We start from the raw sequence: 21,067 nt of genomic DNA, 5'->3' as shown, positions 1-21,067 counted from the left end.
TGAACTGCAATCAACAAATTATGCTAGTAGGACTACAGGAAGTTTTGTAAGTTGAAATATACGAAGTGTTACAAAGTAGAAAAAGATAGAAATATTGATTATGAGATTGAAATGTAATAGAGAAAATAAGAAATGCATACTAAGAGATTAGATTGGAAAATTTTCAGACAGGACTGATGGAAGTCAAAAAAATTGAATAAGTTGTAAAAGTATGTTTAATTACTGTTGAAAATGGTATGTTAAAAAAGTAATAAAAATTATATAATGTGGGACTTGAATAAAAATCACAGTTGGTGATCATTAGAGCTTAAATGTCATTGAGATTCCTGCATTGCATTGGGTTGGACTACATGACTCTCGAGGTCCCAACTCTTATGATTCTATCACAGCTGCATTCTCATGCAAGAATGGTAGCAAAAAATAGCTTTGTTCCGGGCTCCTGCAGCCCACTTCACTGTGTTTCTCTCAGCCTAGTATCCAGGGAAACCTGGGTGCTGAGGTGCCCTTTAGATATTTTCTCCCACACAACCAACCCCCCCCCCCCCGTGTGTGGGTAAGGCAAGTCATTTAAACGCTTCTGCTCACGTACAAAGCAGCTCCCTCGTACCTGAGATCATGTTTGAAAGGGCAGCTGAGTTCAGGGTGCCGGTGAGTCTGACAGTGGGGAAGGTGGCAGCTTCCTGCAAGCAACACCGGTTCCTGAAAGTTTCTCATTTGCTGTAGCCACTGGCGTATTCCCCCCACCACCCCGCCTCCTTCTCTCCTGCAAAGCAACGTCCTGGAGTATTCTAAATCCGTAAGATATTTCACCATCCCAGCGTGTTAAATGCCTTTACGCAGAGCTGTTTGGGATGGTTGAAATAGCCTGTTATTATGATAGAAGAAGAAGAAGAAGGGGAGGAGGAGTTTGGATTTGATATCCCGCTTTACCACTACCCTAAGGAGCCCCAAAGCGGCTAACATTCTCCTTTCCCTTCCTCCCCCACAACAAACACTCTGTGAGTTGAGTGAGGCTGAGAGACTTCAAAGAAGTGTGACTAGCCCAAGGTCACCCAGCAGCTGCATGTGGAGGAACAGGGAAGCGAACCCGGTTCCCCAGATTACGAGTCCACCGCTCTTAACCACTACACCACACTGGCTCATGGAGCAATGGCAGGAAAGGTTTGCAAGGACCCTCTCAGGAGTCCATTGCGTCTGACTCTGTTCACTCCTGTTAGGGGCACAGGAGGCTGCCATATAGCAGGTTGAACCATTGGTCTACCAACAGGGGTCAGCAACCTAAGGCCCATGGCCCACAAGCGGCCCACAGGGGTTGTTTAACTGGCCCACGAACCGCCCCCAAACTGAGCCACCCACTTGGTGAGTGCCTGCGCTAAAGCGGCATGGCGTGGGGACTCGCTTCCATGGCACCGGAAACCACACATGCGCAGATGCCAGAAATCACGCACGCACATGCGATCTGGCCCACAAAGGATCTCTGCTGGAGTGAACCAGCCCAGGCAAGGGAAACCTTGCCGACCCCTGGTCTACTGAGCTCAGTACAGTCGTACCTTGCCCAGAAGTGAGTGTTCCGGTTTTTGAACGATTTTCAGAAGCTGATGCAGCTTCCGATTGGCTGCAGGAGCTTCCTGCGGCCAATCGGAAGCCACGCTTTGGTTTCCAAATGTTTTGGAAGTCAAACGGATTCCGGAACAGATTCCATTCGACTTCCAAGGTACAACTGTATTCTCTAGCCCAGTGGTTCCCTGCTCTAAGAGGCAGGGAGGTTTGGAGGTGTAAATCACAGACTGTGAAGTGCTGGCAGCAAGTTCAGCCTTTTCTGTGGTGGCTCCCCGTTTGCGGAGCGCTCTCCCCAGGGAGACTCACCTGGCACCTTCATTACATAACTTTTAGGTGCCAGGCGAAAATGTTTCTCTTCAACCAGGCATCTGGCTGATATTGTTTTGCCTTGCTTTTGTTTCATTGTGTGTTTTGTGTTGTTGTTTTGTATTTCTGTGCTGTGAACCGCCTCACGATCTTCTGATGCAGAGCGGTATACAAATAAATAACCAGTTTTAATGCACAAATCAGACTAGTTTTAATTGGGTTTTGAACGAACTCGCAGTCATTTGTTACTGCTCCAAATTTAATTTTGTTATTCTCTTCCTTAGTGGGTTGCACAGGGCTCTGTTCTGAGGAATAATGTTTTAGAAGGTAGATTAGGAGGCACTGGGGACGAGTTTATGGAACCAAGGGGACAGTGGCGCAAAAACATTTGGAAGCGACTGTTCTGCACAGACTGGCAGCAGTTAGCAGGGTTCCAGACAGTCTGTCAGTCATTCCCAGCCCAACGTAGAGATGTTGGGGGTTGAGTCTGGGACCTTGTGCATGGAAAGCAGATGCTCTCCCACAAAAGCCATGGCTTTTCCCCAACAGACAGTAATACACCACAGAGACCAGAGTGCATTTTATTCAGCTGAGTGCTTAGAGGGCAGAAAAGGAATGCCAGCCCACAACTGTGGCTTTATGCTCTGAAGCTCTGACGATCACTGCCTGTAATTTTTGTACCTCATTGCCATTCATCTCCCACCTGACAACTCCCTCCCTCTGTATATACCTGCCAAATAAGATTTCGCTTCGTGCATCTGACTGGCTGGGCTTGAGCCCACGAAAAGTGCGTGCCATAATAAATTTGTTAGTCTTTAAACCTCCGCGAAACTCTTGGTTGCTTTTGGTGCAGGAGGTGAACATGCTCCCCCTCTAGAAATTTTTGCAGGAGGAGTGACTGAAACTCTCTGTTTTGCATATAAGGACACTGCTCAGTATAGGCAACCCAGATGATTGAGAGGTTTAGAGGCTCCCCTATAAAGAAAGTTTGCAGCGTGATGTTGGGAAAGATGGAGGGCACAAGGAGAAGGGGACGACAGAGGACGAGATGGTTGGACAGTGTTCTCGAAGCTACCAGCATGAGTTTGACCAAGCTGCAGGAGGCAGTGGAAGACAGGAGTGCCTGGCGTGCTCTGGTCCAGGGGGTCAGGAAGAGTCGGACACGACTAAACAACAACAGTCCCACATATGATAATAGATGGGCCATTGGCCCTGATCCAGCACAGCAGGCCCTTCTTTCATTATGAGGTCATATTCTCTTCCTCCAAGATCAGAGCCATAAACAGAGTGGGCCAAGAGTACAGGACAGCTCTCTTACCACACAGTTCTTCCCTCAGACTTGATGGCAGCTGGACCCCTCACAAGAGAAGGGGGCTTGATGGAGTTCCCACCTTGTACTCTCTTTCCTTTCGCCCTTTAGGCTCATGGGCTCCTTTCTCTCCTCGCTTCTGTGGTCTGTGATCACCATGGTTTGCTGTGACATCTGAGTCGGGCAAACTATGGTTGGCAGTAGGCAGGAACTGCCCCTAAACCAGGATGTTTCGAGCCCGTTTCAAATCATGGTTTGGAGTGGAGTGAAATACTCTCTCCCTCCTCAGTTGTGATTCACTGGCTTCGTGTCAGAGGAGGCTCCCGAAGGAATCCTGGGTAATGGATCATTATGGGTATCCTAAGAGTGGCTTTTACAAAGCTTCTTTTACAGCCGCTCTGCAAAGCACCGCGTTTCATAAGTAAGAGGACGTTTAATGCCTATAGTGGTTGCGACAGCTTTGTAGTTCTGAGAAAATAAATAATACTTTGCAATTTTTAGAGAGCTGCGTCTCCTCTTCCAAGAACCACAGAGCTCTTTACACAAACTAATGAGGCCCCAAAACATCTCTAGGACCGGGCCAGACATACCATAACAGTCGTTCCCTGAGGCTCAGACAGAGTCATACACACACACACACACAGAAAGAGAGAGAGAGAGAGAGAGGGAGAGAGAGAGAGAGAGAGAGAGAAATTCCAGCACAGACTACAGGGCAACGTGCAAACTGAATCCATATTCAAGGGGTCTGGCAATCCAACTAAACCCTCTAAATTCTGTGACTGGAATAAATTTCCGCCTGTTCAGCAGATTAGCATATATTTCATTTGAATGCTTTATATATATGTATTTAAGGGGGGGGGGGCTGTAGAATGTCACTTCTGGCCGGAAAGATGGGTGTAGAAAGTTGAAACTCAACGGCAGGTTATACAGGAGAGGTGTGATGGTCTGGAAACCATAAGGAGGGGCTTAGACACTTGGAGATGCAGAGAACCCTCCCATAAAATTGCAAAGCACACAGCATCTTAAAAAGCAGAGACATCACCTTGCCAACAAAGGCTCTGATAGTCAAAGTTATGATTTCCCCGGTAGTGATGTATGGAAGTGAGAGCTGGAACAGCAGTGTCAGTGGCCGATACTACAACAAAGACTGGAAGCACGCAGGTGCCAGAGCTGGAAAAAGAGTTGGCTCCTTGCATTAATAGTTTAATAGTTTAATAGAACAAAGGTCCGTATAGTTAAAGCCATGGTTTTCCCAGTAGTGATGTATGGAAGTGAGAGCTGGACCATAAAGAAGGCTGATCCCTGAAGAATTGATGCTTTTGAATTCTGGTGCTGGAGGAGACTCTTGAGAGTCCCATGGACTGCAAGAAGATCAAACCTATCCATTCTGAAGGAAATCAGCCCTGAGTGCTCACTGGAAGGACAGATCGTGAAGCTGAGGCTCCAATACTTTGGCCACCTCATGAGAAGAGAAGACTCCCTGGAAAAGACCCTGATGTTGGGAAAGATGGAGGGCCCAAGGAGAAGGGGACGGCAGAGGACGAGATGGTTGGACAGCGTTCTCGAAGCTACCACCATGAGTTTGACCAAACTGCGGGAGGCAGTGGAAGACAGGAGCACCTGGTGTGCTCTGGTCCATGGGGTCAGACACGACTAAACAACAACACACACCAGTGCCAAACCTTTGCAGCGCACAGACGATGCTAATTCACTCCGAATGGAGGAGAATTCACTCCTGCCTGCCTGCTGTTTGACGTTTTGCCTTCTGGGTTTTTTCTTGAAGCTTGCAGGCGATGGTTTGTGAGTTCATGGGCTCCCAACCGCAGCCTGCTGGACTGTGGCACAGACCATAGCTGAGTTGCTGGGTCAGGCCAGTCACCCAGTCAATCCAGCATCCTCTTCTCACAGTGGCCAGCCAGTTGTCTGTGGGGGAAACCTGCAAGCAGGCCCCAAACACAAGAGCCCTCTTTCCTCCTGTGGTTTCCAGTAACTGGCCTTCAGAAGCAGTGCTGCCCTTTTGGCTAGCAGCCACCGATAGCCCCTTTCTCCATGAATTTGTCTGATCTTTTAAAGCCATCCAAATTGGCGGCCATTGCCAGCATCCTGTGGCAGCGAGTTCCGCAGTTTAACTAAGTGGCTTAAACAAGCACCGCAGGCAATACTGGGCAGGAGGGAACCATAGTCTTGACATTTGGTAAGGAAGCTTCCTATGATCTTAAGCACCCTATTGGATTAGGGGTCCAGGAAGCTTGTGTCCTGTTGTCTTTTGCAGCACGGCCAATACAGTGGTGCCTCGCAAGACGAAAAGAATCCGTTCTGTGATTCTCTTCGTCTAGCGGTTTTTTCGTCTTGCGAAGCAAGCCCATTGACGGATTAGCGCTATTAGCGGCTTATCGTCTTATCGGATCAGCTGATTAGCGGCTTAGAAAAAGGGGGGAGGGGAAAAAACCCGCAGGAACTCGCAAGACATTTTCGTCTTGCGAAGCAAGCCCATAGGAGATTCGTTTTGCGAAGCACCTCCAAAATGGAAAACTCTTTCGTCTAGCGAGTTTTCCGTCTTGCGAGGCATTCGTCTTGCAGGGCACCACTGTACCAACTTTTACCAACTGCACTGGCTCCCGGTGGAGTACAGGGTCAGGTTTAAGGTGCTGGTTTTGACCTTTAAAGCCCTTCACGACCTAGGACCCACATACCTACGGGACCGCCTCTCCCGGTATGCCCCACGGAGGACCTTAAGGTCCACAAATGACAACATTTTGGAGGTCCCAAGTCACAAGGTGGTTAGGTTGGTCTCAAATAGGGCCAGGGCCTTTTCAGTACTGGCCCCGACTTGGTGGTCGCTCTGTCACAAGAGACTAGGGCCCTTGACATCTTTCCGCAGGGCCTACAAGACAGAGCTGTTCCGCCTGGCCTTTGGTTTGGACTCAGTCTGACCCTTATGTTGCCCTCCCCTTATGGTCTTGATCTATGGGCTACTATTAAAATGAGGATGCATTTTAAATTGTATTTTAACCCGTATTTTAAATCGTTTTTTTCTTCTTCTTCTTCTTTTTCCCTATTATGTTTTTGTTGTAATTTTACTGGTGTTCGCTGCCCTGAGCCCGGCTCTTGCCAATGAGGGCGGAGTATATGTAAAAATTTATTATTAGTATTATTATTAGCTTCTGCCTCTCCCCCCTCTTTTTATTTTAAAAAATGACTTTGCTTACAGTGGGAGGGGTGGGTGTTGTCACCTCAGACCCACAGACCAAATGCCCAGGCTTCTGTACCCGGTCCTCAGAGCTCTCTGCAGGCTGTGACCTTCTACAGCCTTACCCTCTGCCCTCCTTGAGTGCTTTTGACTATATAGAATGTGTCCTTGTGGCGGAAATGACTGGCAGAATCCGAGACCAGGGAGAGGAGTCGGTGGAGGAAGATTGGAAGAAATTTAAAATTTATTTGCAGAAATATTCTAAAATTTTTGAATGTTAAGGATACTGAAATGAGTTGCAGGGGCTTTAGCAACAAAGTAAAATGTAAGATTGGATTAACAACAGATAAATTAATAGGATGTGAATTTGCTGAATCAATTTCTAAAAAGGGATACAAGAACGGGAGACGTGAGGAAGTCGGGAAAATAAGTTAATTGAAGATGAGAAACTAAGAAAGAGGGAATTTTTGTTTTTTGTTACTATATGTGTTTTTATCTCTTTTTTCTTCTTCTTTTGATGTGTTCAATGTTTGTATTTTTGTATTGTACTGTTTTTTGTGATGTTGTATTTTCTTTGTCTTTGTATGCTTTTTTATTGTGAAAACTTAATAAAATATTTATATAAAAAAAGACTATATAGAATGTGTCCTTGAACTGTGATAGTCCATCCTTGCTTGGCTGGACAGGGGGTGACGATGCGTGCGACTGCGCAGAAACCTCTGGTTTTTTTTGCATGGCTGTACAAAGGCCATTGTACAAAGGCCATACCCACTGCTCTGTCTGCTTATGCTTGTCTGGGCACACCTGCCGCTGCCTTGTGGCCCTCAGAAAGTTGTATATGAAAGAAAGCGGCCCTCGCTCGCGGCCCTGTGGAGCGCATTGCTGGTTCCTCTAGCCTCCTCAACATCTGAAAAAAGCCCATGAGTGAGCTTAACTGGGTGACCGTGAATCTTACTGGGTGTTTGTGAGGCACTCCCTCACAGCCTTGCCTGCCTCTTGGGGTTGTGGTGAGGAGGATGAAATGGGCACAGGGGAAAACCCATGACCACGGATAATTGTGATTGCAGGCGTTGGGGCAGAGGATCCAATCCACGCACACTGAACTGTGACCAGAAAACCCTTTATTTACAACACATACACACACACTTGTCAAACTAAACATGAAAATAATAGTACGGAATCAAAAGAAAAACAAACAACAACAAAACACACAAACACACAAAAATACAAATAAGACATGATAACGTACAAAACTTACACAAAACAAATAATCAATAATATATATGTACCATATTTCAGTTCTTTTCTTCTAATTGACTTCCTTCATCCTCAACACAGTTCTTTTTTGTAAACTGTCTCCTTTTTAGTTCATTATTACCCCTTTTTCTTTCTATTTTTAACTTAAGTACAGTGGTACCTCGCAAGACGAATGCCTCGCAAGACAAAAAACTCGCTAGACGAAAGGTTTTTCCGTTTTCGATTTGCCTCGCAAGACGAATTTCCCTATGGGCTTGCTTCGCAAGACGAAAACGTCTCGCGGCTTTGTTTCCTTTGTCTAAAAACAAAGACATGTTTTGTTTATAAAGTTAATTTATTTTCCCTTCAATTTTTGAACTGCTCTTTACAGTATGTGTGACTTTAAAGAGCAGTTAATAAACTGTTGTTGTACCAAATTTGGCTTTGTTTCGACTTTTTTTGACCATAGGAACGCATTAATTGATTTTCAATGCATTCCTATGGGATTTCGTGCTTCGCAAGACGAAAAATTCGCTAGACGACAAAAATTGCGGAACGAATTAATTTCGTCTTGCGGGGCACCACTGTACCATAAGTTATTCTGCGGAAGTTAATTGAAACAGGTCCAAGTATTAATTTGAGGGCACCGCTTTTTAAGATGTTCTCTATATTTTACCTATTCTTTTTGGAATTTTTGCTTGGTTTGACCCCCAATTGCCTCTGTCAATCTAGCCAATTCAATATTGTGACCAGAAAATCCTATTGGGATGTACGTGGCTAGAAGTAAGCCCCAGCATCAGGAACGAGAGTCCCCCCCCCCCAAAAAAAAGTTGGCCTACATTTGCATCTGCGCCTTTTTGCATCTGGAAATCTGTGCCGTGCCTCAAGTCTCTTAAATCCCTTGCAACACCCTGGTAGTGGATAAACTTGTAGTGCCAGTCTCTGCATTTTGGGATTGCCATGAAGTACGTTGTGGTTTGTTTATGTAGCATTTTTTGGCCCAAAGGCCAAGGCAGTGAGCAGCATGTTAATGCAGCAAAACACGTCATAGAACTTGCAATGGTGTGTGTGCTTCTTTCCCAACTCAGTCCAAAGTGCTGGTTTGGTGTACATAAAACCCTGTATATCTTGTGACCTGGGATACCTTAAATACTGTCTCACCCTGTATAAACCTATATTATATTAATGAGCTGAATACACCGAAAGATTTACAAGTCATGGAGGTGTGAAGAGTAGGTGTATGAACACCTAGTTTTTGTTTTGGTTGCTATTTTGTTAATGTTGATACTGTTTTATATATTATAAATGCTGTATTGATTTCTTAACAATATAATCTGACTTTTGCTTTAATTGGGTTATTTTTTTTAGTTGCTCCTTTGTTAACAGTTTCTTTATAGATCGTAATTGTTTCACTGATGGCGTGTTAATTATTCCGTATGACCTATGCTGTATTTGTGATGTTTGTATCATGTTGTTGTTGTTTATCATTTGCAAGCCGTTGTTTATCATTTCATTTTGAATGAAAAGCGGCGGCGAAGTACCTTATTTTTCGCCCCATAGGGCGCACCTAGTTTTTTTTGGGGGGGGAATAAAGAAAAAAACTTTTATTTCCCCCCAGGCGTGGGGCTGGGGCGGGGGAAGACCGAGCTTCCCCCGACCCCAGCCCCCAGAGCAGGCTGCTCTCCACAAGCCATGGGAGCCCTCCCACAGCTTGCGCAGAGCTACCCGAAGCCCGGGGCGCGACTGCACAGCGCGCCCAAGCTTCAGGATAGAGGCAGCTCTCCGCAAGCCGTGGGAGCCTGGCGGGAACTCCCACGGGCTCCCAAGGCTTGCGGATAGCTTCCTGAAGCCTGGAGAGCGAGAGGGGTCGGTGCACACCAACCCCTCTCGCTCTCCAGGCTTCAGCGAAAGCCTGCATTCGCCCCATAGGACGCACACACATTTTCCCTTCATTTTTGGAGGGGAAAAAGTGCGTCCTATAGGGTGAAAAATACGGTATATAAATCAAATCAACTAATCCCTGTTCTGTTCAGCAGTGGGGCTCCGGCAGATACAGCCTTAACTTTCAACAAGCCTTTTAAAGTAGATATCCTTCCCAATCTACATCTGTATTGGAACTGAGGGGTTCCTTCTTAGGTGTTTTGATATGTTTTATTGCTTGCGTGTTTGCTGCCCATTGGGAAGAAGGATGGGATCACAGAATCATAGATTGTAGAGTTGGGAGGGACTATGGGGGTCATTTAGTTCAATTCTCTGCAATGTGGGAATCTTTTGCCCAACATGCTGCTTGAACCCACAACTCTGAGATTATGAGTCTCATGCTCTAGTGTAGGCATAGGCAAACTCGGCCCTCCAGATGTTTTTTGGGACTACAACTCCCATGATCCCTAGCTAACAGGACCAGTGGTCAGGGATGATGGGAATTGTAGTCCCAAAACATCTGGAGGGCCGAGTTTGCCTATGCCTGCTCTAGTGACTGAGCTATTTATAAAATTAATAAATGATCAACTAAAGGTCACATGACAGTGAACACTTGACTGATGGAGCATCTAAAATCATTAGTTTGCTAAGGCTGCATTTTCCTCTTTCTTGGTGCTGAAACTTTAGCACAGAGGTCCAGTTCTCCCCGTTCGGTGACCTGTGTCATTCAGAGGACTAGCTGAAAGATCCAAAAGGCATGGTCCTCTTTGGTTTTAGCAAAGTACCATGATGGTGCTGTGTAAATAATATTCTTGGGTGAATTCCAAAAGAGTAGCCTTTTTGGATGCATAGAAGGCGATCATATTAAACCTTTTTGGTGCAACGCCTTTTTCATGTGCTGATAGTTGCATAACAACGAGGCTGATTGTGTTGAGCAGTGTGAGATTCCTCCCCAAGTCACAGTAAGTTTATTTTGTTCCAGCAGCTCAAAGGAAGTTGAAATGGATGATTCATTCAAGCCAGCGTTTGAGTCTGTTACAAGGACATCGTAAGAGCCTGGGAGCGCCAGCATCCTGCCTCTTATGAGCTTTAAGTGTCACTGGCTCCTCTTTTTGAATTAATGACTGTCTTATTTCTCCCCTTCCTTTTTCTGCCAGGGTTATCACCCGTTGCCACACGAAGCTGAAATCGCACACACCAAAAAATTGTTCAGGAGGAGGAGGAATGACCGGAGGTAGGGAGAATGCTTTTTGAACGGGCGATGCTTTTTGTGTGTTTATTATCTACCTAAAGAAGGAAAATCCTGCACACATTAAAATCACAGGTGTTCGCTGAGATTTCAATCTGCAGGGAGCAACCCAAAAATGGAAGTCCTGGAGGGTTGTGAGTGGCATGTATTCAACATGTTTTCTTGTGCCCAAAGGAAAGATGAGTTATTGGCCTGGTTTTCACATCGTGAAAGTACTGTTTTTGGGGGACAGGGGGCGGGCTGGTGTGGAGGACTCCCTGGTTCTGAATGGGGTAACTGTGCACCTGAAAGACCGGATGCGCAGTCTGGGAGTAATTTTGGACTCACAGCTGTCTATGGAGGCGCAGGTCAATTCTGTATCCAGGGCAGCTGTCTACCAGCTCCATCTGGTACGCAGGCTGAGACCCTACCTGCCCATGGACTGTCTTGCCAGAGTGGTGCATGCTCTGGTTATCTCCCGCTTGGACTTCTGCAACGCGCTCTACGTGGGGCTACCATTGAAGGTGACCTGGAAACTACAACTAATCCAGAATGCGGCAGGAGACTCCCTAAGACTTTTTTCGAAATGACAGAAAACATGGACTTGATAGACATTTGGAGAACAAGGAACCCTCTGGAGAGAGAGGGAACCTTCTTCTCCCAAGCAATGATGACCTGGACCAGAATTGACCAAATCTGGGTTACTAGTGGATTGGCTCCAAAGATTAAGAAAGTGGAAATCTGCCCAAAAACCTGCTCCGACCATAACGCCGTGAAGATGGAGATGAAACTCACAATAACCGGTCAATTTAGATGGAGAATGAATGACACCCTCTTTCGAGACAAGGAGATTCTCACGAAGGCCCAAAAGACCCTAAAAGACTATTTTGAAATAAATTTGAGGACTGACGTGGAGAAAAGAGTGATCTGGGACGCAAGTAAAGCTGTTATGAGAGGATTTTTGATCCAACAAAATTCAATAAAGAGGAAAAAACAAAATGAGAAAAAAGAGAAGATCTTGGAAATGATAAAGGAAGGAGAGAGGAAACTAAGAACAAAACCAAAGTCTCAGGACATTTTAAGAGAGATTAAGTTATATCAAACTCAATATATGGAATTGATGAACCAAGAGATTGAATGGAAGATAAAGCAAATGAAACAAAAGACTTTTGAATCAGCAAATAAATGTGGTAAACTTTTGGCATGGCAATTGAAGAAAAGGCAGAAACTAAATACAGTTACAAGCCTAGAGGTCGATGGAAAGAACATATCTAAACCTAATGAAATTAGAAATTGCTTTTTAAGTTATTTCAAAAAACTTTACACCCAAGGCCCGCAAAATGAAGAAGATATAGACAAATTCCTTGGAAGATATGGATTACAAAACATCTCTCAGCAAAGTAAGATGGACTTGAACCAGAGAATCTCAGAACAAGAGATAGAGGCTGCCATTCAGAATATGCAACTGGGCAAATCTCCGGGACCAGATGGACTGACTTCTAGATACTACAAATCGCTGAAGGAATGGTTGATTCAACCACTAAGAGAAGTTTGTAATGAGATTCTTGAGGGAAAAAGGGCACCTGAATCGTGGAAAGAGGCATATATTTCACTCATACCAAAGTCAGAGACTGAAAAGACTCAACTCAAGAACTACCGCCCGATATCACTCCTCAATGTGGATTACAAAATTTTTGCAGACATTTTGGCAAAAAGATTTAAAAGAGTTTTGATGGAGAAGATTCATAAAGACCAAGCAGGCTTTCTCCCTAAAAGACACCTAGCAGACAATGTAAGGAATGTAATAGACATTTTGGAAAAGCTGGAGGTGAATATAAACACTAAAGCAGTATTGATCTTTGTGGACGCGGAGAAAGCCTTTGATAATATCTCTTGGAGTTTTATGAGGAAGAATCTTCATGGGATGGGGGTAGGCTAGGGTTTTGAGAATGGTATGGCTGCAATATATTCCGAACAAAAAGCTAAGCTGATTGTAAATAATGTTGTGACTGAGGAACTTAAGATAGAAAAAGGAACTCGGCAGGGGTGCCCAATTTCCCCATTACTTTTCATTTCGGTTCTGGAGGTGTTGCTGAATATGATAAGAAATGACCAGCAGGTCAAAGGTGTGCAGGTCGGAGCTAAACATTACAAGTTAAGAGCGTATGCAGATGACCTAGTATTGACTTTGCAAGAGCCAAACACTAGTACGAAAAGGGTTTTAGAAATAATTCAACAATTTGGCCAGGTGGCTGGATTTAAGTTGAATAAGCAAAAAACTAAAGTCTTAGGGAAAAACCTAACAGATATGGAAAAGGAGAAATTTCAGGAGGAAACAGGTTTGACAGTGGTTAAGAAAGTCAAATACCTAGGGGTTTATTTAACACCTAAGAATGTCAATTTGTATAAGGACAATTATGAAAAATGTTGGTCAGAGATTAAAAAAGATCTAGAAATATGGTCAAATCTGAAACTGTCAATGTTAGGCCGAATTGCAGTAATTAAAATGAATGTATTGCCTAGAATGTTATTTTTGTTTCAGACCTTGCAGATTCTTGACAAGATGGAATGTTTTAAGAGGTGGCACAAAGACATTTCGAAATTTGTCTGGCAGGGCAAAAAGCCCCGAATTAAATTCAAAATACTGACTGACGCTAAAGAAAGAGGGGGTTTTGCCCTGCCGGACCTAAAATTGTACTATGAGGCAGCAGCGTTTTGCTGGCTGAAAGAATGGATGCTCCTCGAGAACACGGACATCTTGGATCTGGAAGGCTTCAATAATGCTTTTGGTTGGCATGCATATCTTTGGTATGACAAGGTTAACAGTACCTTTAAAAATCACATTGTTAGAAAAGCATTATTTAATGTTTGGATAAGATACAAAGACTTATTGGAAAATAAAACCCCTAGATGGGTGTCACCAGTGGAGGCTAAAGCAGTGAAGAAACTCAATATGGAGGTCGGATGGCCGAAGTATTGGGAAATTTTAGAACAGGATGGAGACAAGTTTAAACTACAAAGTCAGGAGAAATTGAAGCACAAAGTAGAAAATTGGTTTCAATATCGCCAAATAATGGAATTTTTTAAACAGGATAGGAAAATCGGTTTCCAAGTGGAGAAATCAAAACTAGAGACCGAATTGCTAGAACCCAATACTAAGAATTTATCTAGAATGTATAACTTGCTGTTGAAATGGAACACACAGGATGAAACAGTTAAATCTGCTATGATTAAGTGGGCGCAGGATGTTGGACATAACATTATGTCAGATGACTGGGAATGGTTATGGAACACCGGTATCAAATTTACGGCATGTAATGCCTTAAAGGAAAACATTATGAAAATGGTATACAGGTGGTACATGACCCCAGTCAAGCTGGCAAAAATCTACCATTTGCCCGATAATAAATGTTGGAAATGTAAAGAGACTGAAGGTACTTTTTATCACCTTTGGTGGACATGCCCGAAGATAAAGGCCTTCTGGGAAATGATCTATAATGAAATGAAAAAGGTACTTAAATGTACATTTTCTAAAAAACCAGAGGCCTTTCTCTTGGGCATTGTCGGCCAATTGGTGACAAAGAAAGATAGAAATTTCTTTATGTATGCCACAACAGCAGCAAGAATACTCATCGCAAAGTATTGGAAGACACAAGATTTACCTACTCTGGAAGAATGGCAGATGAAAGTGATGGACTATATGACACTGGCTGAGATGACAGGCAGAATCCGTGACCAACGCAAAGAGATGGTGGAAGAAGAATGGAAAAAATTTAAAAGCTATCTTAAGGACTACTATAAACTCAACGAATGTTAAAATGTTGTGGTTGCTAGAAGTAACAGGGTACAGGGATACAAGGTTAGACAATAAAGGAGGACTAAGACGACAGAGATTAGAAAGTAACAACTGGGAATTGCTAGTTCAAATATGGACACTGGGATGCAGAGAGGGGGGGTATGGGGAAGTCCAAGAAAAGAGGTTTATGAAAATATCTTTGAAGTTATTTTGTATGTTTGTTTTGTTTTGTGTTTGTTTGTTTTTCTTAAAAATGCTGTAAAACCAATAAAAATTTATTAAAAAAAAAAAACAGAATGCGGCAGCTAGACTGGTGACTTGGAATGGCCACTGAGACCACATAACACCGGTCTTGAAAGACCTACATTGGCTCCCAGTATGTTTCCTAGCACAATTCAAAGTGTTGGTGTTGACCTTTAAAGCCCTAAACGGCCTCGGTCCAGTATACTTGAAGGAGTGTCTCCGCCCCCATCATTCTGCCCGGACGCTGAGGTCCAGCACCGAGGGCCTTCTGGTGGTTCCCTCATTGCGAGAAACAAAACTACAGGGAACCAGCCAGAGGGCCTTCTCTGTAGTGCCGCCCGCCCTGTGGAACGCCCTCCCATCAGATGTCAAAGAGATAAACAATAATAATAATAATAAATTTTATTTATATCCCGCCCTCCCCAGCCGAAGCCGGGCTCAGGGCGGCTAACAACAATCAAATAATCAGTCAAATAATCACACAACCTAAAAATATTTCATTATAAAAACTAATTAAATCAAATTGATGGCAACCAATTAAGCAAAATTCTGAGCAGGTTGCCAGAGGAGGGAGTCAGGCTGCGCCCTGACCAAAAGCCTGGCGGAACAACTCTGTCTTGCAGGCCCTGCGGAAAGATGTCAGGTCCCGCAGGGCCCTAGTCTCTTGTGACAGAGCATTCCACCAGTTTGGAGCCGCAGCCGAGAAGGCCCTGGCTCTAGTTGAGGCCAGCCTAACCTCTCTGAGGCCTGGGACCTTGAGGATGTTATTATTTGCAGACCGTAGGTTTCTCTGTGGGGCATACCAGGAGAGGCGGTCCCGTAGGTACGAGGGTCCTAGGCCGTATAGGGCTTTAAAGGTTAAAACCAGCACCTTAAACCTGATCCTGTACTCCACCGGGAGCCAGTGCAGCTGGTATAATACCGGATGAATGTGCTCTCGCAGCGAAGACCCCATAAGGAGTCTCGCCGCGGCATTCTGCACCCGCTGGAGTTTCTGGGTCAGTCTCAAGGGCAGCCCCACGTAGAGCGAGTTACAATAATCCAGTCTGGAGGTGACCGTCGCATGGATCACAGTGGCTAGGTCAGGACGAGAGAGATAAGGGGCCAACTGCTTAGCTTGGCGGAGATGAAAAAATGCCGCCTTTGTTATAGCTGTAATCTGCGCCTCCATAGAGAGGGAGGTATCGAAGATTACACCCAAACTCTTAACGGCCGGTGCTGGCACTAATTGCACCCCCGCAAGAGATGGGAGTTGCCCCCTCGATCCCATATCGTCCCGCCCCAGCCAGAGGACCTCTGTCTTCGAAGGATTTAACTTCAACCGGCTCCCACGTAACCATCCAGCCACAGCTTCCAGACATCTGGTCAGTGTGTCTGGGGCCGAGTCAGGATGGCCATCCATCAACAGATAGAGTTGGGTGTCATCAGCATACTGATGGCAACCCAGCCCAAAACTCCGGACAAGCTGGGCGAGGGGGCGCATAAAGATGTTAAAAAGCATCGGGGAGAGAATTGCACCCTGAGGCACTCCACACACCAAGGAGTGGCGTGATGACAATTCCCCCCCAAGCGCCACCCTCTGTCCCCGACCAGAGAGAAACGAGCGCAGCCATTGAAGGACTGTGCCCTGGATCCCCACGTCGGCAAGGCGGTGGTCCAGGAGTTCGTGATCGACCATGTCAAAGGCTGCTGACAGATCTAGAAGAATCAGCAGCCCCGACCCGCCTCGATCCAGCTGCCTGCGGAGATCATCTGTTAGGGCGACCAGAGCTGTCTCGGTCCCATGACCAGCGCGGAAGCCGGACTGGAATGGATCCAGAGCAGATGTTTCATCCAGAAACCTACCAAGCTGTTCAGCAACCGCTCTCTCAATCACCTTACCCAGGAATGGAAGATTCGAGACCGGGCGGTAATTGGATAGATCTATCTGACATTCAGAAGACATCTTAAGGCAGCACTGTTCAGGGAAGTTTTTAATGTGTGACGTCTTAGTGTATTTTTGGTCTTTGTGGAAGCCGCCCAGAGTGGCTGGGGAAACCCAGCCAAATTGGTGGGGTACAAATAAATTGTTGTTGTTGTGGTGGTGGTGGTGGTTTAGCAAAGTGCAGCAAAACAAGTAGAGTTGGGCAGAGTACTATTATTATTAATAATAATTTCATTTCTATACCGCTTTATATTTTTAAGAAAAAATTCAAAGTGGTTTACAGAATATTAAAACATCAATAAACCAATCTGAAGAAAGTCAAATATAGAGTATACCATCAAAGCAACATAATTAACAGAAAACTAAAATATTATCTTAAAGGTTTCAAAATAAAACATTACAAAGGAGGTCTACTACAGAATACATATTTAACAACAAAAAATCTTAAAACATTTCAAAAGAAAACATTGCTAAAGTGAAGTCAAATATAAAATGCACATTTAAAACAGCATAATTAGCACGAGAATAAAATATCATAAGCATGACATGGCTGTTTGGCAGCCACAAAAAGATGGGGCAAAAGAATCCAATAATTAGGATTTGTTGTCAGGCATAGTAGCCACAGTCTCCTCTTCCCAGAGCTCACAGGCTTGCGTGTTCATGGTTTGGCTTAGCATGACATGCGAAGCAAGCCATTAAGTAGGACAGGACTGGATAAAGGAGTACGGTAATGGTAAAGGGACCCCTGACCATTAGGTCCAGTCATGACCAACTCCAGGGTTGCGGCGCTCATCTCACTTTATTGGCCGAGGGAGCCGGCGTACAGCTTCCGGGTCATGTGGCCAGCATGACTAAGCCTCTTCTGGCGAACCAGAGCAGCGCACGGTAACACTGTTTACTTTCCCGCCAGAGCGGTACCTATTTATCTACTTGCACTTTGACGTGCTTTCGAACTGTAGGTTGGCAGGAGCAGGGACCGAGCAATGGGAGCTCACCCCGTCGCCTGGGATTCGAACCGCCAACCTTCTGATCGGCAAGTCCTAGGCTCTGTAGTTTAACCCACAATGCCACCCACGTCCCATTGGATAAAGGAGAGCAAGAGCTAAAGGATGAAGAGGAAAGTTGAAGGAGGGAAGCTCTGGCTTGAGGGCCAAAGGCGGTGAACAGAATGTCTGGAACAGCATTGTTATAAGCCCCCCAAACAATATCAGGGTTGAAAGACCAGGCAACAGTAAAGAAAATTTGGGAAAGTTCAACTCCTTGTGTCTCTCAAAACAGCTTTTCTGGGCCAGTAGACCTGCAAGGAGTGTTGGAGACCATGTAGGAAAAGGAGGGGAGCATTTTGTCTTAATCGGGGAACCTTTGACCCTCCCGTTGTTGCTGGAGTCCCATCATCCTTGACCATTGGCCATGTGGGCTCATGAGAATCTCAGGTCATAGACCAAATGGAGCAAACAGCACGCAGACCTAGTGGTGGGAGGAAAAAATCCTTAAATAAGAGACACGGGGGAATGATTAATGGACTTCAATGTCTGTACACTAATGCGCAAAGCATGGGAAATAAACAAGATGAGCTTGAGCTCTTGGTACAGCAAAGTAAATATGACATAATAGACATCACTGAAACCTGGTGGGATAAGTCCCACGATTGGAATGTAATAATGGGGGGATACAATCTATTTCAGAGAAACAGACCGGACAAGAAAGGAGGAGGAGTGGCGTTATATGTCAGGGATGTGTATACCTGTGGAGAGATCCAAGATTTAGAACCTCAAAGCCAAAGTGAGAGCATTTGGGTCAAAATTAAGGGAGAGAAGAATAACAGAGACCTCATTGTGGGAGTTTACTATAGATCCCCAAGCCAAACAGAGGACATAGATGATGCCTTCCTGGAACAGATGGCCAAGCATGCAAAAGGAAGGGAGATAGTAGTAATGGGGGACTTCAATTACCCGGATATTTGTTGGATGTCAAACTCAGCCAAGAGCATAAGGTCAAACAGATTCCTCACTGGCCTTGCAGACAACTTCATTGTCCAGAAAGTGGGAGAAGCAACAAGAGGAACAGCCATTTTAGATCTGGTCCTAACCAATGTTGATGAGCTGGTTAGTGGGGTAGAAGTGGAAGGATCATTAGGCGCGAGTGATCATGCTCTTCTGAAGTTTACTATACAGCGGAAAGGAGCAGCCAAGCATACTAGGATTCAATTTCTTGACTTTAAGAAAGCCGACTTCATAAAACTTAGGGAAGTGCTGGGTGAGATCCCATGGACAGTAATACTAAAAGGAAAGGGAGTTCATGATGGCTGGGAGTTTGTTAAGAGGGAGATAGTAAAAGCACAACGTCAGGCAATACCAATGAGACGGAAACATGGAAGGTGCCTAAAGAAGCCAGGGTGGCTATCTAAAGAACTTTTAACTGAGTTAAGATTTAAAAAGGATGTGTACAAAAAATGGAAAAGGGGGGAAACCACCAAAGAGGAATTCAAACAAATAGCCAGCACGTGTAGACACAAAGTCAGAAAAGCTAAAGCACAGAATGAACTCAGGCTTGCTAGAGAGGTTAAAAGCAACAAAAAAGGCTTTTATGGGTATGTCCGTAGCAAAAGGAAGAACAAAGAAACAGTGGGGTCACTCGGAGGAGAAGATGGTGAAATGCAAACAGGGGACACAGAAAGGGCTGAACTCCTCAATGCCTTCTTTGCCTCAGTCTTCTCCGATAAAGAAAACAATGCCCGACCTGAAGAATTTGGAGCAAATGATTCAGCAAAGGAAACACAGCCCAGAATAACTAAGGAGATAGTACAAGAATACTTGGCTAGTTTAGATGTATTCAAGTCTCCAGGGCCAGATGAACTGCATCCAAGAGTACTAAAAGAACTGGCAGATGTGATCTCAGAACCACTGGCAGTCATCTTTGAGAATTCCTGGAGAACAGGCGAAGTCCCGGCAGACTGGAGGAGGGCAAATGTTATCCCTATTTTCAAAAAGGGGAAAAGAGAGGACCCAAATAATTACCGCCCAGTCAGTCTGACATCAATACCAGGGAAGATTCTGGAGCAGATCATTAAGAAAACAGTCTGTGAGCACCTAGAAAGGAATGCTGTGATCACCAATAGTCAGCATAGATTTCTGAAAAATAAGTCATGTCAGACTAACCTGATCTCGTTTTTTGACAGAATTACAAGCCTGGTAGATGAAGGGAACGCAGTGGATGTAGCCTACCTTGATTTCAGCAAGGCATTTGACAAGGTGCCCCATGATATTCTTGTAAAGAAGCTGGTAAAATGCGGTCTTGACTATGCTACCACTCAGTGGATTTGTAACTGGCTGACTGATCGAACCCAAAGGGTGCTCATCAATGGTTCCTCTTCATCCTGGAGAAGAGTGACTAGTGGGGTGCCACAGGGTTCTGTCTTGGGCCCGGTCTTATTCAACATCTTTATCAACGACTTGGATGATGGACTCAAGGGCATCCTGATCAAATTTGCAGATGACACCAAACTGGGAGGGGTGGCTAACACCCCAGAGGACAGGATCACACTTCAAAACGACCTTGACAGATTAGAGAACTGGGCCAAAACAAACAAGATGAATTTTAACAGGGAGAAATGTAAAGTATTGCACTTGGGCAAAAAAAATAAGAGGCACAAATACAAGATGGGTGACACCTGGCTTGAGAGCAGTACATGTGAAAAGGATCTAGGAGTCTTGGTTGACCACAAACGTGACATGAGCCAACAGTGTGACGCGGCAGCTAAAAAAGCCAATGCAATTCTGGGCTGCATCAATAGGATTATAGCATCTAGATCAAGGGAAGTAATAGTGCCACTGTATTCTGCTCTGGTCAGACCTCACCTAGAGTACTGTGTCCAGTTCTGGGCACCACAATTCAAGAAGGACACTGACAAACTGGAACGTGTCCAGAGGAGGGCAACCAAAATGGTCAAAGGCCTGGAAACGATGCCTTATGAGGAACGGCTAAGGGAGCTGGGCATGTTTAGCCTGGAGAAGAGGAGGTTAAGGGGTGATATGATAGCCATGTTCAAATATATAAAAGGATGTCACATAGAGGAGGGAGAAAGGTTGTTTTCTGCTGCTCCAGAGAAGCGGACACGGAGCAATGGATCCAAGCTACAAGAAAGAAGATTCCACCTAAACATTAGGAAGAACTTCCTGGCAGCAAGAGCTGTTCGACAGTGGAATTTGCTGCCAAGGAGTGTGGTGGAGTCTCCTTCTTTGAGGTCTTTAAGCAGAGGCTTGACAACCATATGTCAGGAGTGCTCTGATGGTGTTTCCTGCTTGGCAGGGGGTTGGACTCGAGGGCCCTTGTGGTCTCTTCCAACTCTATGATTC

At 45.0% G+C, this 21,067-nt stretch overlaps 1 protein-coding gene and 1 long non-coding RNA gene across 4 annotated transcripts in view; both read left to right on the top strand.

The window, feature by feature from the left end:
• LOC308597447 overlaps positions 1-21,067 on the top strand; it is a 353,006-nt gene that overhangs the window by 243,314 nt on the left and 88,625 nt on the right. The gene's annotated exons all lie outside the window — the stretch shown is intronic.
• Positions 1-21,067, top strand: part of CTIF (cap binding complex dependent translation initiation factor) — a 191,718-nt gene that overhangs the window by 93,732 nt on the left and 76,919 nt on the right. For all 3 annotated transcript variants that reach the window (XM_081212911.1, XM_081212910.1, XM_081212909.1), the window contains one exon: positions 10,679-10,755. In XM_081212911.1, coding sequence (XP_081069037.1) covers positions 10,679-10,755 — 77 coding nt within the window. The remainder of the gene's footprint in view (positions 1-10,678; positions 10,756-21,067) is intronic.

Source organism: Podarcis bocagei, assembly GCF_964188305.1.
Source record: "Podarcis bocagei genome assembly, chromosome: 11".
Classification (NCBI taxonomy): domain Eukaryota; kingdom Metazoa; phylum Chordata; class Lepidosauria; order Squamata; family Lacertidae; genus Podarcis; species Podarcis bocagei.
This window is presented reverse-complemented; position numbering and strand designations above follow the sequence as displayed.